The sequence below is a fragment of the Phaseolus vulgaris genome, chromosome 10 (assembly GCF_051622355.1).
Source record: "Phaseolus vulgaris cultivar YP4 chromosome 10, ASM5162235v1, whole genome shotgun sequence".
Lineage (NCBI taxonomy): Eukaryota > Viridiplantae > Streptophyta > Magnoliopsida > Fabales > Fabaceae > Phaseolus > Phaseolus vulgaris.
The window spans coordinates 44,703,248-44,729,328 of record NC_143507.1 but is presented as its reverse complement, the minus strand read 5'-3'; the positions used below and the strand labels follow the sequence as shown (position 1 = coordinate 44,729,328).

The 26,081-nt window shown below is 31.3% G+C and overlaps 3 protein-coding genes across 4 annotated transcripts; all 3 read right to left on the bottom strand.

Moving 5' to 3' along the window:
* Window positions 1–447: 447 nt before the first annotated feature.
* UVR3 (DNA photolyase family protein) lies at window positions 448–5,142 on the bottom strand. Of its 2 annotated transcripts, none has more exons than XM_068623151.2 (14): window positions 4,681–5,142; window positions 4,519–4,590; window positions 3,844–3,924; window positions 3,575–3,745; window positions 3,434–3,505; window positions 3,145–3,231; window positions 2,940–3,038; window positions 2,773–2,856; window positions 2,367–2,453; window positions 2,142–2,213; window positions 1,940–2,053; window positions 1,679–1,766; window positions 1,493–1,588; window positions 448–837 (listed from the first exon to the last, which is right to left on the bottom strand). In XM_068623151.2, exons 1-14 carry the CDS (start codon window positions 4,984–4,986, stop codon window positions 656–658), a joined length of 1,611 nt encoding a protein of 536 aa, XP_068479252.1. In that variant the 5' UTR covers window positions 4,987–5,142; the 3' UTR covers window positions 448–655. The 2 variants fall into 2 exon arrangements, with proteins under 2 accessions (XP_068479252.1, XP_068479251.1); XM_068623150.2 differs by having other exon boundaries at window positions 3,844–3,942; window positions 4,681–5,122.
* Window positions 5,143–6,262: 1,120 nt separating this feature from the next.
* Window positions 6,263–7,053, bottom strand: LOC137819392 (uncharacterized). The gene has a single exon (XM_068623227.2). The coding sequence runs from the start codon at window positions 6,914–6,916 to the stop codon at window positions 6,566–6,568; it is 351 nt and encodes a 116-aa protein (XP_068479328.1). The 5' UTR covers window positions 6,917–7,053; the 3' UTR covers window positions 6,263–6,565.
* A 2,248-nt stretch (window positions 7,054–9,301) lies between these two features.
* LOC137818607 (uncharacterized) lies at window positions 9,302–14,018 on the bottom strand. Its single transcript, XM_068622131.1, has 7 exons — window positions 13,313–14,018; window positions 12,648–12,955; window positions 11,502–12,227; window positions 11,081–11,209; window positions 10,593–10,796; window positions 10,018–10,218; window positions 9,302–9,789 (listed from the first exon to the last, which is right to left on the bottom strand). The coding sequence occupies exons 1-7, from the start codon at window positions 13,578–13,580 to the stop codon at window positions 9,667–9,669; spliced, it is 1,959 nt and encodes a 652-aa protein (XP_068478232.1). The 5' UTR covers window positions 13,581–14,018; the 3' UTR covers window positions 9,302–9,666.
* Between the last annotated feature and the right edge of the window lie 12,063 nt (window positions 14,019–26,081).

Genomic DNA, 26,081 nt, shown 5'->3' with positions numbered 1-26,081 from the left:
AAACTGAAGGACACATTTTTTCATTGTCCTTACGGGTGGCGATGCGAGTTGTCCCGCCCGTACTTGGTCCATAAAATGCGGGTTGGGTTAGCCCGTCCCGCATAGAATTTGTGAGCTGATTTTTCTAGTTTGTTCCGGTAAGACAATTTTTTTTATTATTTTCATGAAACATGCGTAGTAAGATGTTATCAAAAATTTCATAATGTAAAATATGAGGTCACATGAAAATATGGAGGTGTAGGAAAAAAAATTATACATTTTAAAGTTATGCGGGCCAACCCGCCTTGCTCCGCATTTGGTCCGCACGGACTGCGGATTATGCAGACCAACCCACCCCGCCTTTGGCCCGCACGGACTGCGGGTTATGCAGGGCGGGCCTACCACTTTGCCACCCCTAATTGTCTTTTTTATGTAAGTTTCACTAAATAATTACTTTACTGCTTCCAATTTGGGGTTCATCTCTAGAAATACATTACATACATGTCATACAAAATTCTTGATCATGCAAAATAATAACCTTACATGAACAAGTTGAGTTGTTGATTGTTGTTATCTGATATCAGACGAGATGAGATGTGAAGTTTTCTATAATACCTGACTTGAGAACTTTTATAAAAAAAAAACAACTACAAGTTGCAACTCTTTAATTTTTGGCTCAGTCCAACAGTTGTTGCTTAGATCTTTTAGCTTGAGGCTCTTGCCTTTCACTCTCATCTAATTTCCTCCTCAAGTTTTTCAGATCATCTTCACTAACCAAACCATTCAATTTTTTATTCAATGCATATGCCTCCCCCATTTTCCCTCGGCACTCTTTACTAGCTGAATCATGAGAAACAACTGAAACACAACTCATAAAGAATAAGTATAATATTGAACCTCATACAATGGATGTGGTAGAAAAATATGTCAAGTTTTATCACAAAAAAGTGTTCCAAAAGCTTATTCAAGCTGCAGTTTTTGGTGATTAACTTGGAGGCATATTCATAGAATAAGGTTAATTTGTATAAAACAATTGCAGCCAGATATCAGGTTGCTAAAAAACTGCTGACAGATAGATAAATCAAAGAAATACAACTTCCTAGCAATCCTCATTCAGACTAAAGAAATCTTCCAATATATGAATTGTGAAACCACACATCATAACAGACTTTCAACCAGAAATACAAACTAAAGAAGTCCATTTCTGTGGATTCAACACACCAGGATATCTATCTATATATATTGATCCGACTTCAATTCCGAGAAATAATATTGTTAGAGTCAATTACCGTATTCGAGGTATTGTTCGTTTTGAAGATTAGTGTTCCGTTATGATTTTGTTCTTAAAAGAAATTAAAAGAATGACTATATAAAATGCCCTTTGACTTACCCTAAACCTAAACCTTAAAATCCTAAACAATCTCTCAGCAATGTGGATATATATATAGATAGATATTTAAACTCACTGTTAAGGACCAATGAAACTGACAGTAACCTAAATGGTACAACTGACCTGGCATTGGGTAGTCTTTGCCAATTATGCAATTGGCTTTGGTCTGAATACTTTTAGGAGCCGTCCAGGGTTCATAAATGTACTCCCTGGGCATATCTGCTTGCAGATATTCAGTTCTAACATTTTATCAAAACAAAAACTGACTAGATGGTGAAACATGATGGAAGTGAGGGAACTATAACATACCTTTCAAGACTGGGAGAAAATGCCTAATATAGTCGCCATTAGGGTCATACTTTTTACCAAATGTGGTTGGGGAATAAATACGATTGTACTGATAATGATAAACAAAACATGAGATAAAAAAGTCAGAGCATTATTCAGGATTCAACCCCTGAAACAGAAGAAGCCTGATAAAATACAGATGAACAAAAAAGCCAAATCCAGCTCAATACAGTCACTTTCCACAGAAAATTCAGAACTAGGAACAAAGTATATACTTCATACCTGATAAAAGAAAGATGAACAAGAAAGCCACATCCAGTTTCCGTTATTAATTGCCCAATCTGAATCAATCAGAAGCCTCTCAAAGACATCTCGTCCCTTTTCCCAGTGAACAAACTGTCAGCAGCAAAATCAAACATTAGAACCCAATAGAATAACATGAATAATTTGGCAAGTTTAGAGCATCAAAGTACTTGTATTATACCAGATCGCCACGAGTTAGAAAACATGCTACAGAATGCCGGGCCAAATGATGCATCCAACCCCATTTGCGTAGCTACAACATGAAATGACAGATTCAAATGCACTTCCTAAGTAAGAAGGCTGACAAAAGGTCTTGTGGCAGAATAGTTTTGAGGAACACAAAATTTAAAGCAATACTTTTAATATTGCTTCATGTGGAAGAAGATGTCAAAACCCAAAACCAAACCTGGATCATGATAGCATCAATCCAAGGAAATCCTGTCCTAGCCTCCCTCCAAGCCTCCAGCAGTTTATCATCATCCTTCCAAGGAATCTACAAATATTTTATATAACATCTACAATAATTAAGTGATGTCACATTTTACTATGAAGTGGACTGATACCATATTATGAAGTGGACGTAGACGTTAAGTCTAACTCACTTCTTAATACATTTGCTTTAACATAGCAGTATTAATCTGACATCAACCTCATAATAAGAGACCAAGATTCAACACTACTACACTAATATAAGGATATAAGTGTTAGAGAATAATCAAAACAAATACTCTTGAAGCATAAACATAACGAACTAAATTGTCATATCTTTATGTTTAGATGCTGAATACATTAGCAACATCTTCTAATCTGACCTGCTTGCATATCCTATTGCCTTTCATTCTATCAAAATTTGGAGTCCCAAAAGCAGCCGTGTAAAAGAATTCTCGCCACAACAACTGCAAAAGTCAAACAGCTTCAGTTTCTTCAAGGTAGAGCTCTTAAACAATAAAGTACTGTTAAATTCAGGAGATGGAAGGACCTGTCCTGCAAGAGAAACGGGTGGTGATGTATGCTTTGGCATACTTTTATATATATCCTGAATTTGCCTGTAGAAATATCTGGAAGATAGACAACCAAACTGCAAAGGAAGTTAATGAAAAGGCAAAAATGTAGAAATGATCCCAACAGGGTTCATTTGTCCTTTAATCTCTGATACAGTTCAAACGTAACAGGTTTTGACTTACTTTCAGGTAGGGTGATAAAACAGTTGTTGCAGGCTTAAGAAATGCAGATGGATTGCCCTTGGGTTTCTCAAAGTTTGCCACCCACCCCTAATACCATAAAAATATGAAACTAAGGCATGATTCAGTTCAAAAAACCTATATTTATTACTATGTTGCATTCCAATTACATGCAGTTGACCTTTCAGCAAGAAACATCAATCTTATATATGAATACTGATGAATTGGCAACGCAGCATTGAGCTTATAGTTGTTATTTTCGAAATGCTGAAACCTAGAATGCAGAAAGTACCTTGTTTTTCATGCATTCATCCAATCTCCTCAATGCTTCTGACTCACCCCCTTTGAAAGGAGAGAACTCATCCTGAATATAAGTTCTCTCATTAGGTGCTCAGAAGAGGTACAATCTGAAATGTAACACACACTCACGCACCTGTTCAGCATCTCCATATCCAAGATCTGTGATCGTTGGAACTTCAGAAATAACACAACTTCCTAGATGGCCAACCGGAGGAAGTGAAGAGTACATGGTTGTGAGAGGAAAGGGTGGTTCCCCAGCAAGCTTGACAAACGACTGATAACTAAGTGGCGGCTTCCCTCCGTTCTTTTTTGGCATTAGCAAGAACACAAACAAATTGATCACAAGTTAACATAATCACAACAAATAATGAACAACTGGATTTGATGAAGGTTTAAACTCACCTTGTGTATAATATCCGTGGGGTTGAAGAGTGTGTGACTCACAGGAGAGAAAACCTCAATTCCAGCACCAAGTGCAAAATTCTGTAAACACATTCTCACCTATTTAGTACAGACACACACTGTCACTAATACTAATATGTAACACGGACACAAAGATACGTACACTGTCACTAATACTAATATGTAACACGGACACAAAGATACGTATCATTTCTAAAATGTAGGATAGGAAGACACGCATCTATATTATATAATTATAAATTCTATAAATTGAAATAAAGATTTATGTGCAGAAGTATGTTTCAATTTTTTTTTTATCAGAAACATGTTTCTTATGTTTGGTTCAAGATGATTTGTTCCTTATTTTTGTAATCATAATACAAATTTATACAATAAATTTAAACTTTTAGAAAATTAACGTATTTCTACTTTAAAATTGTGTCCGTGTTAGAATTATCATAAATTCAACAAATATTTGTTGAATTAGACACTTTACTGATACTTTGCATACTAGTGTGAGTGTCTGATACGTGTGTCCAGACACGCTATTTAAAAGGCGTATCCGAGCTTCACAGATGCCCACTAAAGCCAATAACCACACACCAACTACACACACCATTAACGGCAAGACTAAGCTTCTCAAACAACAAGAACATCAGTAAACAACATTAGTACCTTAACTTTAACATCCAGAGCCTGATAATACGGGTCAGTGTCGTACTCAAAGCACAGCTTGTTGACATTCCACTGAAGCAACAACCACAAACAAAACAACTAGCTTGAATCTTGCAAACAATCGAAAGAAAGAAAGAAATCGATGGTAGAGATAACAGATACCTCCTTCAAGCATTGAATGACAACTTCAGCTGGGTCACCCTTGAGAATCAAAAGTCGCGAGCCAAGGTTCTTGAGGTTCAGATCAAGGTCCACGAGGCTCTCCAGCAAGAACTTGATGCGGTTCAGACCCGCGCGCGATGACCCGGGTGAGGGAGCATTCGGGTCGGGTTTCATATAATGCGGGTCGATGACAAAGACAGGGTAGAGATGAGAGGCACTTCGGGACGCGAACTCGAGAGCCGGGTTGTCGTGGATCCGAATACCCTTCCGGAACCACACCAGAGAACCCGACCCGGAACCCATCATCGAAGAGCACAATTGCAAAGGTGAAAGGTTTGAACCGAATCCTCTGCTTCGCGCCTTTACTTTGACATCAATTAACGTTTTCAGAGTGAAATACGAAGTTGTTGTTTCTAACGTGCGCCAGGGGTTTACCTGGTGAAACTCACGTGACTCGGGGTTTGGTTTACGCACAAGGTGTAGGTTAGAACTTTTTTGGATAGAGAAAATGTAACGGTACCTAAGATGCCACGTTGTGGCTTTTTACTCCACGTAATTATGGCTTATATTTTTTTTTATTAAAATGCCTTTTATTTATTGTTAATATAAAAAAATTATCCCAAAATATGTAAATGAAAAAAAAATAAAAAAATAAAATATATATATATATATAATGAATACTGTATTTGTTTATATGAAATTAGAGTGACTTTTGTAATTTAACAAGAGAAGGTGCAGAAGATTTTGTATTCTTTTGAAGAATTATTCAATTCTAGATTAAGTTTTAATTAAAATTATAAATTTTAACCAATAATAAAATTTGTTAGAAAAACATGTGTAGTCTTCATTTTGATGAATTTTATGCATGGAAGCAGCATTTGTTACAGAAAGAAGATTAACACGAAGCGTATAAAACTACATTCTCTTTAATGATTTCTTAAAAATTAAAATTTAATTCAATTTTATATAATCCACTTTTTAAAATAAGAATTGTATCCCTTTATATATTTTTTAAGCTAGCTTTTGTAACAAATAATTATATACAAAGTTGTAATGGTTGTATATTTGTTATTGAGCAAAAGATTATTTTATTTTATTTATTAATTAAATTATTTGAGTGAATATTAGAAGAGATATTTTATATTTTAAAACACTCTAATTTACTATTATAAATTGTTTGAGATTCCAAAATCCACTAAAAATAAAAATATCTTTATATAAATTAAATTTATAAGATTGAGTTATGTCTAAATATTTTTCTATAAATCAAATTTGTAAGATTGTGTTATGTTTAAAGGTCAATATTTTGTATAAGAATTATTTAAACACATTATTTGCGGTCTATCGTTATCAAAACTATAAATATATAATCACACTCACGAATTAAAATAATTAAAATATATAACGTAAATTTCACCTTATAAATTAATTTTATAAGATTAGATTATTCTTAAATTTAATTTCTTAATATAAATAATTGCATCAAGAAAGATAATTATGTGAGGGTAAGAAAAAGCTCAGTAGTGTGTGGTGATGGAAAAGGGGAATGAAAGATAAGGAAAGATAACAGAATGAAGCAAAGTGAAACATAAAAGGAAATTGTTTTGAAAACAGGGTAAACCATTAAACAAGATCAAACAGAGTTAAGTAGGATTAATTGAGGCTAATAATTGCAGACCCAAAAGGTGGAGAATGCAGAAGAACACCAAGAGGAAAACAAATCATGCACAAATATTACATAACAGAGCTTCCCAAATGATTAATAGTTGAAAGAGATTGAACCATGAATCGAAAAAGGAAACAGAGTTTCTGTAAACAGAGTTTTCCATAAACAGAGTTTCTGTAAACAGAGTTTCTGTAAACAGAGTTTCTATAAACAGAGTTTCTATTTGTCGTACCCTTTCGAAACATCAGAGGCGAGTCTGGAGGCGATAGCGGAGTGGTACATGATGTCGTGAAACGTCGACGTTTCCACCGTTTTCTTCCGCAGCTGTTTCGCCTTCTCCTCTGTGAAGCACCCAGCGCCGAACTTTGATCCGGCCCGGCCCAATTCCCGCTCCGGATCCGGTTTCCCACTCGCCTTTGGGCCGATGTAGTCCGCCTCCGCGGGCCAACCGAACAGAGGGGCCCACCAATTTGAAGAAACGGGCTTCCTGTTGCTGGGATCGGGCTTTCCGGGCGAGCCCGCAGAGGCCCGGATGATGGTGGGTTGGAAAAACGTGAATGTGGTTGCCATTAGTGGAAGAGAAGAGAAGAACAATGCCTTTGATTTTGCTTTGGTTGTTACAAAGAAAGAGTAGTGCAAGTTGAGGTTTAGAGAAATTATTGGGTGCGGCAAGATTCATGAGGGCGTGCACTGCATCGGCGTCATCCTTCAAGATGATGTATGATTGCGGGAATGAAAGGGTATTTGGTCTGAGTGTAGAATTGGGTTGGTGGAGAGCGTAACAGAGAAGAATAATTGTGGATAAGGAGTACACGTGGCGGGTTTAGAAGAATGTGCTGACTATTGTGTCTCTTTTTTACTTTTTTTTTTGTTGAGATATTAAGTGCACTTTTATGTTAGATATTTAATTTAAATTTCGTTTTCAATTGTTATTTTGGTGCACTTTTTCAAAGATGTGGAGTGCCACTCCGTACTTTATCCATACTTTTCAAATCCATAATTTTGAAGAAGCAAAAATGTGTTTCATCTTTTATTAAACATGTATTTTTAAAGTTGTCAAGATGAATAAAATTTAAATAACACGTATAAATATCTTTTTTAAACTTTGGGAGCATGCTGGTAGTATTTTATTTTGACCAAATTTCTTAAGAAAATAATAAATTGTAATATATAAGTAGTTGTAATTATAGGCTTATTAAACTAGTTTCATAAATTTAAGTTAAATATAAATTTTAATTTTTTAAGAAAGTTCAAGTGATATCTAATATAACACTCTTAATTTTTAGTAGTTGAAGCGACATGGAATAAGATTTGAGTATAGGTTTGTACCTTAAGAATGAGAGATGAAATGATTCTAAAAGCATATGTAAGGATGACAATGGAGTGATACATGTTATAAATTTAATTATCACATTTTATCTTTAAACTAAAAACATATCTACATCTTCTTCATACTTAATTAATACACTTTTTTTTTTGTTTCATATCCATCTTCATCGGATACATGTACTTGTCCCCTTTCTATTTTAAATATTAATTAATTATTTTTGTTAAAAAATTAAAAACACAACAATTAAAACATGATATCATAAAGTATTCCATATCAAAAGAATACTAATTTTTTCCCACTAATGTCAAATATTAAAACAGAAATTATAATTGTACAATTATCAAATAAAATAATAAAGGTTAAATAACTATTCAAAAGGGAAAATGTTTTCCATTGCTATGTAAGAAGAGTTAAAAGTTGAGAAGTCTATTATCCTGTTTTCCAATTTTTTTTCTATACTTCCATTAGTATGAAGTATTATTATTGTTTTTAAAAGAAAGAAAAAAACGCAAACTATATCTTTTATGAAATGTTATGTTGTGGTACAAAATATTTTATAAAATACTCTTGTTGTGGCACAAAATATACTCTCTCTCTCTGCATATACATATACATACATGTTATACATATATATATATATATATATATATATATATATGATTTTGAGTATGTCAAATTTAGAGGCTGTGAGGAAGTCTCAGCCATGGCTTGAAATAGCCTGAAGGGCCTTTTGACGTTGGTTGTAGGTCACAATCTCAGTGGAATGCATGTTGGGTGGGACTGACCTTAGGACTTTGAGGAATCATGGCATTAGGATGGGAGCCATCTAGAAACCCATTCTGCGACACCATCGTATATTGTTTTTCATCCAAATGTGAAGTGATTTTTTTATTCATCTTCTCTCTTCCATCCAAACAGAATCTGGTTAGAATTTCATTTATTATTCGCTGATAAAAAAAAGAATGTGGTTAGAATGGTTGTTCAATCATGTCTAGACAGATACCCATCATGTCAAAGGTTCATGATTCATCCAGACAAAGGCCATCAAGTCGTATTGGATAAGGATTATTTTGAGATGATAAATAGGGACCAACATATCTATTAGAACAGTGAATGGGATGAATATATTATATATTCCAAAATGCTAAAACTGTATTGTTGATTGAGTGTATTTTTGGGGATTGACAATAAGACATAAATCAGCAGTAGGCATATAAATGAGAATCTAGCACTGTGATAGTGTGTCAGTGAAGGGATTTATGGGTTGCAGGTATGAATGGAAGCCATCTGACCTTAGCTAAAAGTATTCTCACCTCATTATAAAATTTAATTGACAACGATTGCGCCTGCAGGCATCGTTTTGGTGCTGTAGTACACCAATGAAAATATAACTTCCTATAATAAATACTCATTTAAAAATGATTACCTTACCAAATCTACACCTACTATTTAGGACTTCTATTTGTGTAATTAAATTGTTGGATTCATCAAAAGATCAAAATTTACTTTTGATCAAATTACAAATAGAAAAAAGGTTTCCAACTAAAACTCATTTTATAAGCACTATGAATACCACTTGGTGGTGTTGTGGTTTTAAGATGTAGAAAGTATGAATAGGCTTCCAGTGAGCAGAAACCAAACCGTGCTAAACTATATTCATTCTCAATCTGGTGATGAATTTACAAATGTATACTGTTTCTCCACCCTCTTTCAAGTGGGAAAATTGACAAGCAGATGAAATGGAACATAATATTGACAGCTTAAAAGAGAGAAAAGTTACTGACATGTTAAAGCCCCTAAAACTAGCACGTCAAAAACACTCCAGAGAAGAGATGATCTTTAGTCTCTTTCTCTTGAAGTAACATCGATTAGAAAGAAATGGGAGGAGGAAAAAAACCAAAAACAATAATAGAAAAAAAGAAGGAAAAGATCGGAGACCCTTACAATAGATAACAATCCTATGTATAATCAGGCTTTAAAAGAAACGAACTTATTGGCTTTGCGAGTCAGATGTAAATAGGAGTCTACTGATGAAGGGTGAGATAGCTGCAAGTAATGCCTTCGGACACTCTTCATGGGGTAAATGGCCACATCCAGATACGGCAACCAATCTCTGCACGTAATAATGGCAACAAAAAGCATTACAAATTTGAATCACGTGCGGTAATAAATGCCGGGGAGATTACAATGGAGAGAGAGTAGGAAACTCATGGAATTGGTTACAAGTATAGTAACAACCCTAGTTTTCTCCCTGCCCATTTTACACTTCTGATTTTCACCCTTGATACATACAGTATTTTTTAAGTTTTGCAGAGAATTTATGACAAGATGGTACACTTACAGAGTTTACAAGTTTTGAGGCCATAGCTTGACAGGACTTCAAGGAGACAAGGGAATCCTCAGAACCTGCAATGACTAACACTGGAATGTCTCCTACAGCTTGTAATAATGATTCTGCGTTTTTTGTTGAAAGGATGGTTTCAGATGACAATTTACCAATCTCGTGAAGTGCCTCATCCCATCCTTCTACAAATAGTGGAGCCTAACCATACAACAAAAGTTACATATAAGACTAGTTAATAAGTTTTTGAATCTAGAAATAATGCTCCTAGAAAAATATAGAGAAACATAGGAAAGAAGGATAACGTGAACAAGTTGCAGACTATATTGTAATATCATGTAAACGATGCTCAATAAAAATTGATTCCAAAACATCCAGGCATGCTCCCTCCGAAAAAACGAACAAGGTATTCAATATAAGCATAAAACTAAATTAATCATTATACGAATTTGTGATAGCTCATTAATCTTTTATTCGGTATTCCTTTCCTATAACTTATTTCAATTCACATATTGAAGCTCAAAATACTGTGCCTTATTTAAATCATGCAAATAAAGTTCAAGGTACAGACATACCTTGTAGAGGGTCAAAACTTCTTCTGTCATTTTGGTAGGATCATACCAAGCACGCCGATTCACCACTTGAGTGATTTCTGTTCTTAGTAGAGGGCGAACCAAATGCTTCTTTCCAAGTGAGGTATGCAGAAGAATTCTTGCAAAGGATGGAACCACTTCCCTGGACAAGCTAACATTTAGCAATACAACCCCTTTCACATCAACCTGAACGCACACAAAACAGATCAAACCTCAAGACAATGAATTGCGAATTAGGTACACCAATTATTGCAAATCGACAACCCAATTAAAACATGCATCGACGAAGAGTCAATATACAATTAGAAAAATATGAAGACGGAGCTACCAAAAAAACACATCATATTGTTGCTGAATTTCCAAACCCACGTAGCGATTTACATTTGCATAAACACTAAGCATTATACTTTGGCCATTCAAGATCACTAAGTCGGGTACTCTCAAAAAACAAAGGAAAAAGAAATACACACATTGAAACAACTCAGTGATGATTTATTTTTTTGTGCAGCCATAAGAGCAAGCAATCCTCCATCATCATGCCCAATTAACACCACTGAAGAAAATCCAATCTCCGAACAGAATGATAAAAGCAGGTCAACCTGAAAAAAAAAACATGAATTAAAAAATGAAAATTAACAATGGTCACATAGAAGTTCTGGTAATGAATATAAATTCCAAGCCGAAAAGGGCAACTAAATTAACAACTATGCAACTTTTGATTAGCTCTTGGCCTTGGAAATAAAAAAATAGACTCCATACAGGATGGGTAGCCTTTTGATACAACCACATATACACAACATGTTTTTCATGTTTAATCTAATCAAGCAAGGAACAAGAAAATAACAAAAATATCCTTTAAGACAATTTGCATAAATGACAAATATTACTCACCTGAGTTTCAAGCTTATAAGGATTAGGCAACTCTTTTTCCTCCCAGTTCTCCCTGCGAGGCCTTGAACTTAATCCCCAACCAGGCCTATCAAATGCAGCAACTGAGCAATTACTCTGCCGAGCTAAACATCCCATCACATGCCTCCAAGAGAAGACTCCTCCACCAAACCCATGAATTAAAACAAGACCTAATTGGCCAACATTCTTTGAATTTTTCTCCAGAGATTGAAAATCTAATTTATTAGTTTCATCTTCACAAATACCATCCAGGTGAAAAACAGGGATATCTTCAGAAATAGTAGAAGTTATAGGACCATCCAATAGAGGAACATGTAGGGATGGACCATGGAATTGATTGCTATAGCTCCTGTACAATTGAGGCTGGATATTTGGAGATGTACTTAGAAAATGTTTATTAGGTTTAGCCAACCCAGCAGCCATTGCTGAAGTAATGCGGCTAGAATTTGACTCAGTACAGGACATTGAAGACAATGAATGTGGAGGTGAACCAGGCAAGCTTAGCTTGTAATGCAGTGTAAGTCCTTGGCATGTAATGAATAAGCTGTCCGAGTTTGCAAGTAATCTGACAAGCAGTTCTTCATCACGAGCAGTCCCAAAAGGTCTTCGCCTTGTTTCATAATCACTTCTGGGGGTTCTCCCAACAGAAGGAGTGGGAGATCGTGGGACCTTTGGATAGCCAGAGAAAACATTTTTGCACGATAGAACCTGTTTGATTAAACAGAGAGAAATTAGAGCAGTTTCAAGCATGTGCATCACCAAAGTGAAATAAAATTAAAAAGTCACAGATATAAGTCCTGTTGATTCCATGATTCTTCTGGACGAGACAAGCCTTTATGTAAATACCACAGGTGATTTTGGTGTCATCCGGTGAAAATGGATTTTAATTCGGATTCAATAAAGGTCAGCATAAAAGAGTGATGTAAGTCATCAAGATGAATCTCCACTTTTGATAAACAAGATAAAAAGCATATACGGAGCTATAACTAAGTTTTCCAATTTTCTTTGAAGAAGGTTTGTAGTATCACAACCGTTTGATTCAAAATAAGTTAAAGCCAAAGAAGTAACACAAGCACTAACCAATGAAATTAAAGAAACAAAAAAATAGAAAGGAATTTTTAGGCTTACAGCTTCAGGGTCAACTCGATGAAACAAGAGCTTTCTGCGTGCTCTGCAGCTGGTTCTATAAGCAACCACAGTATGGCCAAGGGCAAACACAACTGATGAAAGAAACAAGACAGGCATTCCCCATGGCTTCTTCAAATGAAGTCTCTGCTTCCTGAAGGAAACTGAAGCCTCCGCTTCAATATGTGAATTTACAGTGAACAAACAAGCTTTCACCGAAAGGAGAATAATTGACAGAAAAGAGCACAGAGTCACAGTTCCAAGGTAAGGACCATGTGAGAGAGCAGGACCATCACAAACGGAATAAACACCTGCAAAATCATCAGGAAAACACAAACCCAACATGAGAACTACACTACTACTCAGCATGCACAAATTATATAACCCCATCATACAGACACTCAAAACAATATAGTGAAAATTCATCCATTCATAAAGGAGACAAAAAAATGTAACTCCAAAATTTCGAATAAACATAGACTTTATGATTTGAAGTAGAGCAACTGAACATAAATGAACATAAAAGTACAAGTTAATAAAACTAAAAAAATTTGAATTAGAACAATATAAACTATATGATTTAGAACAATTAATGCCTTGAAGAACAAAAGTGTTGCAATGTAATAAATTAATATTAATATCCTATAAGTTAGAATGATGACACGTACAGAGAATGATAAGCGATCTTATAACCGAAACTAGCGGAATGTCCATCAAGGAACTGTTGAAAGCGTAACGGCGAAAATGCTCCTTGAAGCTGAAACACTTGACACAGGTGAAGTTCGAGATCAAAAAGCACGGCACCAACACGTCAACCACCGCCACAACCACAGGCAGCGACGTGACCGCCAACGACGCCACCAATGCCACCACGAAGAAAACCGTCCGAACGCACCGCCAAAGCTTCTCGAAGAAGCATTGCCCTCCCTTCGCCATTTCCGCTGGAGAAACACGCAGCCCGCAACGGCCGAAACGACCTCTCCGCGCGGTTTGTTACGATCTTCGCAACAGATTCGTCTGTCAGTCAGTCAGTCAGTCAGTTAGAAAGAAAACAACATAAAAGATCTAGTTCGTATGGCTCTCTATCTAACACGAACACAACTATGTTATCCGCCGGCGCCGGAGCCATTTCCGGCGGCGGGGAAATCGAGGAGAGGAAGTTCAACGTCGCCGGAAATGTTCCCCGACGGCGACAACGGCGGAGAAGAACGCCATTGACAACAGAGGCTGATGGCTAGGGTTCCGTGCGAACAACGCCCTCTCCGATTTTTTTCCCGAACGGTTTTTGAACGCCCTCTCTTCTCTTCCTACCTATCTTCTTTTTCTCTTCAGTTTTTCTTCTCTCTCTCTCTTCTCTTTTTCTCTGTTCACTCCGTTTATTATTATTATTATTATTATTATTATTATTATTATTATTATTATTATTATTATTATTATTATTATTATTATTATTATTATTATTATTATTATTATTATTATTATTATTATTATTATTATTATTATTATTATTATTATTATTATTATTATTATTATTATTATTATTATTATTATTATTATTATTATTATTATTATTATTATTATTATTATTATTATTATTATTATTATTATTATTATTATTATTATTATTATTATTATTATTATTATTATTATTATTATTATTATTATTATTATTATTATTATTATTATTATTATTATTATTATTATTATTATTATTATTATTATTATTATTATTATTATTATTATTATTATTATTATTATTATTATTTTAATTTATTTATTCATACCTTGCCTTTTCGTTGTTTCTGTAATATTAAATCCAAGAATAATGAATATGGTGAAATTAATAATAGAAATATGCTCACCAAGAGTCACAATTAAATTAATAATAATCGGAACAATTATTTTTCAAGTTAAATACTTATAATTTGTTCAATTTTTTTTAATATTTCTATTAATTTTGTTTTTTTCTTTTTTCTTTTCAATCAAAATATCCTAAAAATGGAAGGTACGTTGCAAAATCCAAGCTTGTTGGTCTTCACGTCTTGCAGATTTTCAAAAAATTGGTAAAATATATAATTCTGGACTGAATAATGCAAAAAACCAAGTGTTGTCTCATTCTTGCAAAAGGAAAATGCATTAAAATATATAATTTAAGATTGAATAAGAATTAGCCTTTCTGGTACTGATTTAATTAATTATTTTTTCCATTTTACACGTTTTTTTTACTTTGAAAGATTCAGATTAATTTTTTCAAGTAATTAAAAAATACTATTTTTTTTTGTATTGCATGAATATAAAAGAATGATGATGAAGGTGGTTTTGATTGATGCATGTGTGGGCAGTGATATGAATAGGGGCGGCGGTTAGGGTGCAGAATTATTTGGTGCGCACAGAGACAGAGTAATGAGTTCTGTTTATGTTTGTGTTGTGGTCGGACCAAAAATTCAAACACTTAGGTCCGGTCACTATCTCCACCGAGGCCCCACGCACCACACCCTGTTTCTTTCTTTGTTAACTGCCACCTGTCATCATCATTTTTTCTATTTATTCTTTTTTTTATCTTAAAACCAAACCTATAATTATATACTTTTTCATTTTTCTAAATTTACTCCTTTCTCCTTTTTGTAGTCTTCATTTAGTGTCGGTTTAATAGCCGACTTATTGTTATTTTTTACAAGAAATGTTGTAGTCTGGTAGAGCACTGAGTAGTATGTAGTGTATAACTTTGAATTTTTTATTAAATGGATATTATTTTATTTAAAATATGTTAAAAAAATATTAGAGTGACTTAAGTTTTATGAAGTTGTGAACGAATGTGTTATGGTTTTTTAAATAGAGATATCAAATCACTCTATGGAGGAAAGTAGAAATAATACTTAAAATAAGACAAACTCTTATGATAAGATGAATTTTTTGAGATACTCAATAATAATTATTAATATTTAATGATTTTACTCATTTGATAATTGAAGTGTAATTAATAATTGAAATTTCTTTTTATTTTATTCAGTTATAAGGGAGTTATGAGATTCAGACATTTCTCTTAAATAGCGTGTTCATATCAGATATTCAGACATGGACACTCGTATGATACGTATCGGTGAAGTGTCTAATTCAAAAAATATTTGTTGAGATTTTTAACAATTCTAAAAACTCAAATTTATTGTATAAATTTTTTATGACTATAAAAATAAGAAACAAATAATTTTGACCAACCATGAAAAATATATTTTTGTTCCAAACAAAACTAAAACATATTTGTGCACATAAATCTTAATTGTCAATTTATATAATTCATAATTATATATTACATAGATTTGTATCCTCGTGTCTTATGTTTTAGAAATTATACATATTTATGTGTCCGTGACATATCAATATCCATGAACTACATAGTAAGAAAGTCTTGAGACCAATTGATCACAAATTTCACTAGAACAATTGAAAACATAGTTGTTTATTAGTATTTCTAACTATATTATTGATGGTAATAGTATCTTGTTTTAGTCATTAAACTGTAAGAAAATCAAATAAACAGTATAACTACTCAGTTTCTCTTCTAATACCATCACAAATTTGAGCATACTCACTTCTCTGCAATCAAATTCACTCCATTTTATTATTTCTTCTCACTTCCTTCTTCTTCCTTCACTTCCTCCATTGGCATTTTACATGCATTCTCTTGAATTTGTTGTCACACATGATTGATGGCAAGTAAGTTTAAAAAAATGATGTGAGAGTAGCAGTAGTTTGAAGCTTGAGAAAGACACAACACATTGACATACATAAGGTGTAGCAAGTACCAAGATATGCATCAGTACAACCTAGTGTAGCAATGGGGACATTGAATAAGGTTTTTTTCCTTCACCAATAATTAATTTTAGGTCCATTAACGGAAATGGAACAAAACGGGGCTGTTGCTTTCCCATTTTGGTTGCCCAAAAAAACGTCACGGGTGATTCTTCTTCTTACACTGCTATCTTCCCCATGTGCTTTCTGATGTATCAACCACACTGCCAACTCCAAAAAATTCACCCCTTTTTCCACAAACACTGTTCCAGACAGAACGGATTCTCTAACTGTTTTAAATGTCCACAGGCTACACAGTAGGCAACTCAAAAGCTGGGATGAGAGTGACATTTATGATTATTTCCACTATATTTAATTCTTAAATAATACATTCCAAACAGTAAATAATTGCTGTCACTTCTGCAGAATGCATTTATATGATTTCAATTCTGATTTTAGACATCAGAATTCACTCTCAAGGCTATCAGAACAAGCACTTAGTTTTTAGTCAAATTTTCAACTTGCTCACTCTAGCTTAAGAAAAATAGCTTGGGAAATGCAAATCAAGATATTATCATGAAAAATGGAAAACAACTCAACATTTAGTTTCTTGCATGGTAAAAAACTAATCCTTAGTCACTCAGTTTTAACTCTAAACATGTTGTACATGTTATATCACGAAAATCGAAAGCTTGAACACAAGACAATTTGACAGTCTTTTAAGTTTAAAGTTTACGGTTTAGAGTTTAGGTTTTATCTCTAAACATATTATATGTTATATCATGAAAATCGGAAGTCTGAATAGCGGGCCACTTAGACAGCCTAACGGCCATTTGGTAAAAATTAATACCCACATCATATCATAGGATAACGAGGTTAAAGATTATAAAGTAGTCATTCTGATAAAAAAATTCACTAGAACAATATAAATAAGAAGGACTCGTGACATTTTGAACTATAAACTTACTATCAATATTAATATTATTTAACTTGAACGTCAGAATATTTTTTTTAGATTTTTTTGTAGGTATCTTTTATCTGAAAACTCCATAAAAGTAGTCTAGAAAAAGGAGATATTGGGTATTGGATGTAAAAACATTACATATTCACATATGATATTTGTCCCCCTTGTCTGTTTCTTTTACCTTGTGTTGATGACACGATGATCTAATGAGTAATGACATACAGTTTTTCGGTTGAAACAAGCAACAACTGAAGAATCTCTTTTCTCCTTTATCATATGCGTTCACACAGTAGTCATAAGTTGGCAGAATCTGGAGTCACCCTTTTTTCTGCTGTGTACCAGAGCCAATAAGTGAGTGGTAATTTTGGCTAATTTACCACAATGGAAACAAAATCCGTGACAAATATAAATCCAACTCGAATGGTTGCTCCAAATTTTCACTGCAAGTTAATTGAATCATGGAGTGGAGTCACTTCAGCTATTATGGAGTAAACTTTATCTCAAGCATGCTAGTTTTGCAGATAAGAAGTGGCCTATTCTGAATGGTGTTTCATTTTTTTATTGTTGTTTTGATTTGTCGCTTATTATGTTTCTTCTTACATTATTGGAGATTAATGATACGTACTTGGATTCTCCTCTGTCATTGATTGTTTTCTATGTAGACCATGTTGGACTTTTTCACTGTCAAGATAAAAATTGAATGGTGTTAGCCAATTGGACACTAAAATCCACCACTCCTCCTAATCACACATGTCTAAAGTGTAATCAGTGGTCACCTTTTGAAAAGTTGATTCCAAATATTGTTTATATGGTCATCAATGCAAATCAGAAAAAAGTTTCAATTTTACTTAAACAATATACGTCATAATTAGTCTCCTGATAAGATACTCAGTATCAGTATTTAACAAGTTTTTTAATCATCCAACAGGTCAAATTTAATGCATCAGCATGCCCACTAAATTCTTTGGGATGCCCTGGTTTTCAAAGCTTAAGCATATTATAAATTAATGCTTGAATTTAAGTATGAAAGATAACATAGCTAGAGTTAATCATTATCAAGTATGGTCTGTGTTTCATCACAGTTTTGTTTTTAAAAGACGTCTTAGGTTGAAGAAGGAAAAAGTCATTGATTTCATCACGATTTTATTGTGAATCATTGTCAAATATTGTCTGTGTTTCATCACAGTTTTATTTTTAAAAGACGTCTTAGGTTGAAGAAGGAAAAAATCATTGGTTTCATCACGATTTTGTTGTTAATCATTATCAAATATTGTCTGTGTTTCATCACAGTTTTGTTTTTAAAAGACGTCTTAGGTTGAAGAAGGAAAAAGTCATTGATTTCGACTCTAAACCAGATTATATTGATGATATCGGAAGAAGTTATGTATAATAATAATCTAATAATACTGTAGGACTTTAATATGTGGTGATTGTTGATCTGTACTCTTCTCTCTTTCAAACGTGGACAACCAAAGTGAGCTGTTTCATATTTATTTGTATACTTTAAAAACTCTGCCATGTATCATAAAGTTGACAAAAGAATAACAACTCATTATTAGTAATGTACCATGGTAACATACCTTATGCACTCCCTTAGTATACACACAACACATTCATGTTTTTCCAAATTTGGAATTTGGGCACCTAATAGAATTGTCCATTGATGCATGGTGGTAAAAACACAAGAGAACACTTTGTCTGCTGCTTGATATAGAAACAATGATAACCTTAAACTTTTGCATGTCATTAACTATAATGTCTGTGGCCTATTTCCTTCTCAAACATGTAGAAGTCTAGAATGCAAGGAAGTTGTACCAGGAGTACTTTGTGTTGTGTGGTCCCTTGATTTGGTTCAGCTTTGCAACCATCAACTGCTATGAAATATCCCCACCAGAGCAGTTCCCCAAGGCACATCCACCTCTTTGGACTGTTGCATTTTGGACTCAGCATAGTGTTCAAATATTCTTCCTAATACACATTCAATAAATAAGGTAATTCCAAAACAAGGTCCAGCTTTTTTCTTGTGCATAGAATACACCAATAATGACTGATACAACTAACTTTCTGGATTGTGTTTGTCACAATACTTAGATTGTTTAAGCTTACAATCACAAGAATGGAGCATAAATCAATGGTGCTTCAAATAAGATAATGATGACTTCCAAAATTAACTATTCCAAAAATTCCATGCTACCCCACTTAGTTCTAAGAGAAAGTTCAAAGCCTAGAGCAACTAGGTTGAAAAATGGGAATTCTAAAATTCTCATTTTTCTTTTAGGAGATGATGTTTGCACAATCTTTACAATTATATAAACTCGAGTTTATATATGAATATATATAATAAATAGTAAATTTATAATTAAATAATACAAAAAATATTAAAATAATAATATTGAGATTGTAATGTGATTTTTAGAAAAGTGTGATTTGTTAATATATTATTGTTTGTTCAATAAACGACCCACTAGGAATAGAGAAAAATCAGAAGAGTTTGTGTAGTTTCAGAAAATCTGGAAATGGATTAGTATAATTTACTCAGTTTAAAATATATTAATTAATTGCCATAATTATTAAATTTAAGTTTATGTAAATATTATGTTAAATAAGTATTTGATTATTTTAAATAATAGCTTATTTTTGTTTTATTATAAATTAAATGAATAAATATTGATAAAAAAAATATGCTCTAATAATCTATTGTGGGGGTGAGAAAGAAAAAAATTATTTATCATTATAATTTAACCATTTCATTAGTGTATGAATCTAATGATGTGATGAACTACTTATGAAGTGAACTCCTTGACCAAGTAGCCCGAATAGATTGGAAGAGGGGCTGCTTCTTCCTGCACCTCCATACCTTTTTGTGCCACCCCATAAATATTTTTTATTCCAAAAATACCCTTTTCAATATTCCGGATTACATAATTTTGAAGTCTTTTTTTAGATTCAGAATTAGCTTCCGGATTATGTAATCCATAAGTCTTTTGTGATTAGCTTCCAGATTACATAATCCGGAAGTCTTTTCTATACATAAGATTAGCTTCCGAATTATGTAATCCGGAAGTTTTTTTTTCAGATGTGTTATTAGCTTCTGGATTACATAATCCGGAAGTATTTTCTAAATATGAAATTGACTTCCGAATTATGTAATCCGGAATTTATCCGGATTACATAATCCATAGGCTTATTATTTCAAATCCAAGGGGGTGAAAAAAAAAAGGATAAAATGATATTTTCATATTTAGTATGGGGTGGCACAAGAAGGTATGGAGGTGTAGGAAGAATGAGTCTGGAAGAGGCCTCGCGAATTCTAAGGCCCAATATGTGCTTTGAACAAAAAAGACTTTTCTATTTTTTTTAGTAACTTTTCAACTCTTTAGTGTTGAAATTCATCATATGTAAATAATAATAAAAATCACAAGTAGGGTAAGTTTGTATTTTTAAAACTTTAATATGATTTTATAACCAACGATCATTCAAGATTTTTTCTCATATCACTTAATTTACATTACAACATATTACTCAACAATCAAGTGTTTATTTTAAATTTCCGCATCAGATCCACCATTCATGTTTCAAATCCACAAACATACAACAACAAATACTTGACTCTATCATATGTTGAAATTAGACTAAGAGATTTGCCTTTTGTTATATCACTAAGTTTTCCTCACCACAAAATCTCAAAGATCAGAAAATTCATCATCATATATAACAAGGTAAATTTTGTATGCTCTACTTGATTATCTCTTTTACAAAAATTCAAAATCAATACACCACTTAAACGTCTCAACATAATATTTTCTCTCTAAAAATAAATGTGTTTACTATACATCATATACAACATATTATATAATTATTGAAAATCAATATTCAATTTACACCTATAAATAAACAAAATCATATATTTTTTTAACTTGATCAAAAATTTTAGGTATAACACTTTTATTTCAAAATTATTTCTCAGAGCCTTATACATATGATGCCATCACAATCCACACACTACAGGTGAGTTTTCCATCACATGTCTTTTTAAATGGAAAATAAATACTAAATTATTTGCGTGGATTTAGTTTTTTTTTTTTTTTACTTTTTATATTAACAAGTTGTTTTTTCTAGTCTCATACTTGACATATTTAATACATTTTAGTTTTTGAGTTTATAAAAGAGACTTAAAAGTAATATAAATATATATATATATATATATATATTAAAATTATATGCCTGAAAACCAAACGATTTTTAAGTATAGTTACTAAAAGGTAACATATGTAATGTTATACGAAACTAAATAAAATCAATTCCTTAAAGGAAAAGAATGAAAAATAATTTTAAAAGTTAAAATATAAAACAATTGATTTTGGATATAAAGGACTAAATATTCATTTAGAACAATTTAAATTAACAATCAAACATGCACAGAAGAGTCAGATGTGATGTTTTATAACTTTCTCATTAGGGCAATTGCTTTATGAACCGATGATTTTAAACCTGCACCCAATTATTTTTTTGAAATTCCAAAATTGTCCCTCATTTGGAAATAGATTTTTTATTCTGAAAATGAAATTTTTGAATAGAATTGAAAAAAAAAAATCTCATTCTAAAAAAAACAATTCCAAAATAAATAAATAAATATTTTAAAAAAACCAAAAAACAAAATATCGAAACATGTTTGAGAAAAGAGATTTCAGAAATTGGAAAAATGTTTTGAAAAGTCAAATCCAAAAGTATTCTGTAATATCAAATCTGATACACAGTTCATAATGGGCCCATTCTCCACCGACTTGGGCTTCGTTGAAGGAATTATTGTGGGCATCTACCACATGGTTATTCTCCATGTACCAGATCAAATCAAATATGCACCAAATTCACATTAAATGTTTTTCTTAATGATTTAATTTTTTTTTAAATATTTATATCCGTAACTCAAATTACAAAATTCTATGCAAATTTATAACTAATATGTCACTTGTAGATTTTGCTATCGGAAAGTTTATCTAGACAACATAAATGATTTTCCAGATGCCAAAATTCATAAACAAACATAAATAAATTTTGAATTTTGATCCTCAACACCATTTACAGCACATCATTTTGGATATAGAAATCCAAAACTCATAATTCACTTTTGAGTATGGTCATCCAAAGCTTAAATGAAACATGAAAATGACCTTTTGGATATCTAAATTCGGAATATATAACAAACACTTCTAAATTTTTGCATCTGGAAGCAAATATGAAACCTTCTGAATATCAGGATCTGGTAACAGCTCAATACCATTATCAGATAAAACGCAAAATATAAATGATTTTTCTTACCTTATAAAAGATTTGCACCACACCTAAGAATAATGGTTTTGCTCTTTCACAATAACAACCCACTTTACCACCACCTTCACTCAAAATGCACGACACAGTAAAAAACATTTCTCAATTTATTTATTTTTAAAACAAAAATGATAAGGACAATGTTGAGTATATATTATAAAGTATTATTCATTGTTTCACCACATAGCACATTTCCTGTGATTTTTATTGCTGATTATAAGTCACGGGTCAATTTATTGTCTAATAGTGAGATGAAATGAAAAGAATAATAAAATAAAAATAACTATTAAATAAAAAAATTATAGAATATATAAAGTTAAAACGAATGATGTTGAATGGAAAAGAATATAATTACAGTGGGCCATTGGAATAGTGGGCCAGTACCACATGTGATTCCTATTTGGACCAAAGCCCAACTTGCTGTCAGTGCAGTATGTTATTTCTTCTCTTTCATCAATGCAAAATATCTTAAATAAAATAAAAAATCATCACTAGAATTAATTTTAGTTAGTTTTTTTAATTAGTTATTTTTTTTTTATGCTTTTAACTTTGTTTCATTTATAGGTTATTTACTAATTTGTAAAATTATGCAAAACATCGTTTCAAGTAATTATGTTCTAGCTTTTATATTTCATTATTTTTTGTACTTTAAATATTTTAAAAAAATTTGTGCAACATTTTTTATTATAAATATTTTTCCTGTCATCGGGTAAAAAATTTATTACTTTTACACTCTTTTACTAATGAAGTATTTCCTCAGTTTCATTTTTAAGACACTGATAATGACATTAATGCTTTTTGTTTTAATTTATTTGTTATTTTTTAAATCGCTAGCCGTTATACTGTTGATTTTGACCATATAATACTTATTTAATTGTTTCAATATTTTTTGTGTAGATCTTGACATTGATAAGTTTATTATTATAATTTTAAAGTATTTCTTATATTACGTCATTTATTTTAACCAGTATACCAATTATATAATTTTTTTACACCATGCTTGGACAAGGTTTAACTATATCTGTTTAAATGTAATTTTTTTAACTTTATCTTGATAATGATTGAAAATATTTTAAGAATAACATGGTACAATATGCAATATAAATATACACGTACGGTTGAAGCTAAATAATAAAATTAAAAAAAAATAATTGTAATTCTTTTAAATTAGTTGTAATTAATTTTAAATATAAACATTAATAACTTATGATACTTTATTATAATTAGATTATTGTAACGCTCTCAAAATAATATAATAAACATGATATATCTAAACCCTAAACAATATAATAATATCTTGATAATAAACAAATTTAAATCAAGTTATTGCCATTTATGTTTTAACAATTCTTATATTCATTACATAAATATAAATAAATCAACTATCATTCTAGTATTTTTTACAATTGAAGTTTTGTATACGAAAGAGTTTTCTTGATGACTCTTATCTTTGTCTTAAATAGATTTTGATAATGCTCACGTGTGAAGGTATATGTAAAAGGTATTTTCAGAAAGTTAGTGTTCGATATAGGTAATTGTAGTTAATAAATACTAATAAATGCACTTCATCAACCTATTTATTGAGATGCGCGAGACATTTGTAGGCATAGATTAGTGTGGATATCATGAATTAACATGACATTAGGTGTCAATCCTTTAGAAATACCATATTTAAATTATTTATACTTTTAATTATAGAGATAAACACGATCATGGTAATTATTGCACTATTCGACCGTATGTTTAAGATATTCTCGACCATGCTAAGACATGTCAATCATATACAATACAATAAATAATTATTATTTATATTAATCAATATAATTTAGTAAAACCTAAGCCCAACTTCATTAACAAATTATCATACAACTTTCACATATACATATATAATGATCATATCATTTATTGTCACATACTAAAATCACAACACTTCAAATAAAGAAACATCAAAATATTAATATTAGAATATTAGCGACAATTGCTCATTCTTTAATCCACAAATTATATACTAAAAAAAATTGTATAACCTAAATATATTATATAAAATTATATATAGATTCGTATTAATAATGTAAAATTGGTTCTTATGTAGATTGAAAACTATTATAATTATTCACTACTTTTATATTAACTACTTTTCTGGTTTCGGTATAAATTTTACGTGGACGAGACTTAAAAACAACCAAAAGTTCAACATTAAACAAAAGTATATCGTATCAATACTAATTCATGAACAATTATATATCACATAATTCATTTTCACAAAAAATGTCTTTCAAAATATCAATTATTTTTAGAAATAAAAATATAAAGTTAGTTTCTTTTATCCCGAGATAACTCTGAAATCTATGAAGAAATTCACGAATTAGAAGGTTGAAAGGTTAAAATAATACACCATCAAATCTTTTCATAGACTTCAAATCCATAATCGATATAAAAACTTATCCAAATTTATAAAAAAAAATCATAAATAAAATGAACAAACCTTAAGCATTCAATTTTTTTTTTAAATAAGTATAATTTAATATATCAATTTAACAGTAAAAAACACTTTTAATTTTTTTATGCATAGTTAGTATTAATGTAAGATTAAATGATTTTATCTACTACAAGAAAATCATTAAATAGTAATCAAATTTAGAGATCAAATATAATTAATCTCTATATTAATTAAATTAATATTAATTTTTTTTTTATATTTAAAATGATTTCTGTAATTAATAGAAATTTATAAAATAATTTTTAAATTTGTATATAAAATAGCTACCTAAGTTTTAGAGATTAATATTTTAGATTATAAATTAGTTTCTAAAAGATTAATAAAGACTAATTTAAAATATAAAATAATAAATAATTAAAATTTTGGTAGTTAATGATTAAATATCGATTTAGAAAATATTTTATAAATTTTTATTAATAATAGAAAGTAGATACTACTAGTTTTTCTAATTAATAAACTGATTTCTAATTTAATTATATAGCAACTAATTATTTTAATTTTTAAATTTAATTTAAATTTAATATTTTTTATAATAATATTTATAATAACTAATTATTTTAATTTTGTTTATTTAATATTTTTTATAATAATATTTATATTTTTAATCTGATAGTCGTCCATGCATTACTAGATATAGATAAATTTGCAATATTTTGGCATTTTATTTGAACTATATTCCGTAAGGATGTTGTGAACGCTAAACGTACAAGTTAATCGTGATTTTGTTACGACGTGATTTTGGATACTCAATAACGCAATTAAAAATAAGCAATTAAAACGTGCACGGAATCCATATTCTTTGACTTTGACCACCCTCTATTTTCAAATATATTATATGTGTAAGTAAAATTGATTT

Coding starts and splice junctions, on each gene's coding strand:
- UVR3 (XM_068623150.2), bottom strand. CDS start 4,986: ATGATGGGTTCCGGGTCGGGTTCTCTGGTGTGGTTCCGGAAGGGTATT. Junction 1,767..1,939: donor GTTCATCTTTCTTTTATCAG/GTATGAAGTATA, acceptor TATCATTATCAG/TACAATCGTATTTATTCCCC. Junction 838..1,492: donor CAAAGACTACCCAATGCCAG/GTCAGTTGTACC, acceptor GTTGTGTTTCAG/TTGTTTCTCATGATTCAGCT.
- LOC137819392 (XM_068623227.2), bottom strand. CDS start 6,916: ATGGCAACCACATTCACGTTTTTCCAACCCACCATCATCCGGGCCTCT.
- LOC137818607 (XM_068622131.1), bottom strand. CDS start 13,580: ATGGCGAAGGGAGGGCAATGCTTCTTCGAGAAGCTTTGGCGGTGCGTT. Junction 12,956..13,312: donor AAGATCGCTTATCATTCTCT/GTACGTGTCATC, acceptor ATGATTTTGCAG/GTGTTTATTCCGTTTGTGAT. Junction 9,790..10,017: donor CCTCAAAACTTGTAAACTCT/GTAAGTGTACCA, acceptor TATTACGTGCAG/AGATTGGTTGCCGTATCTGG.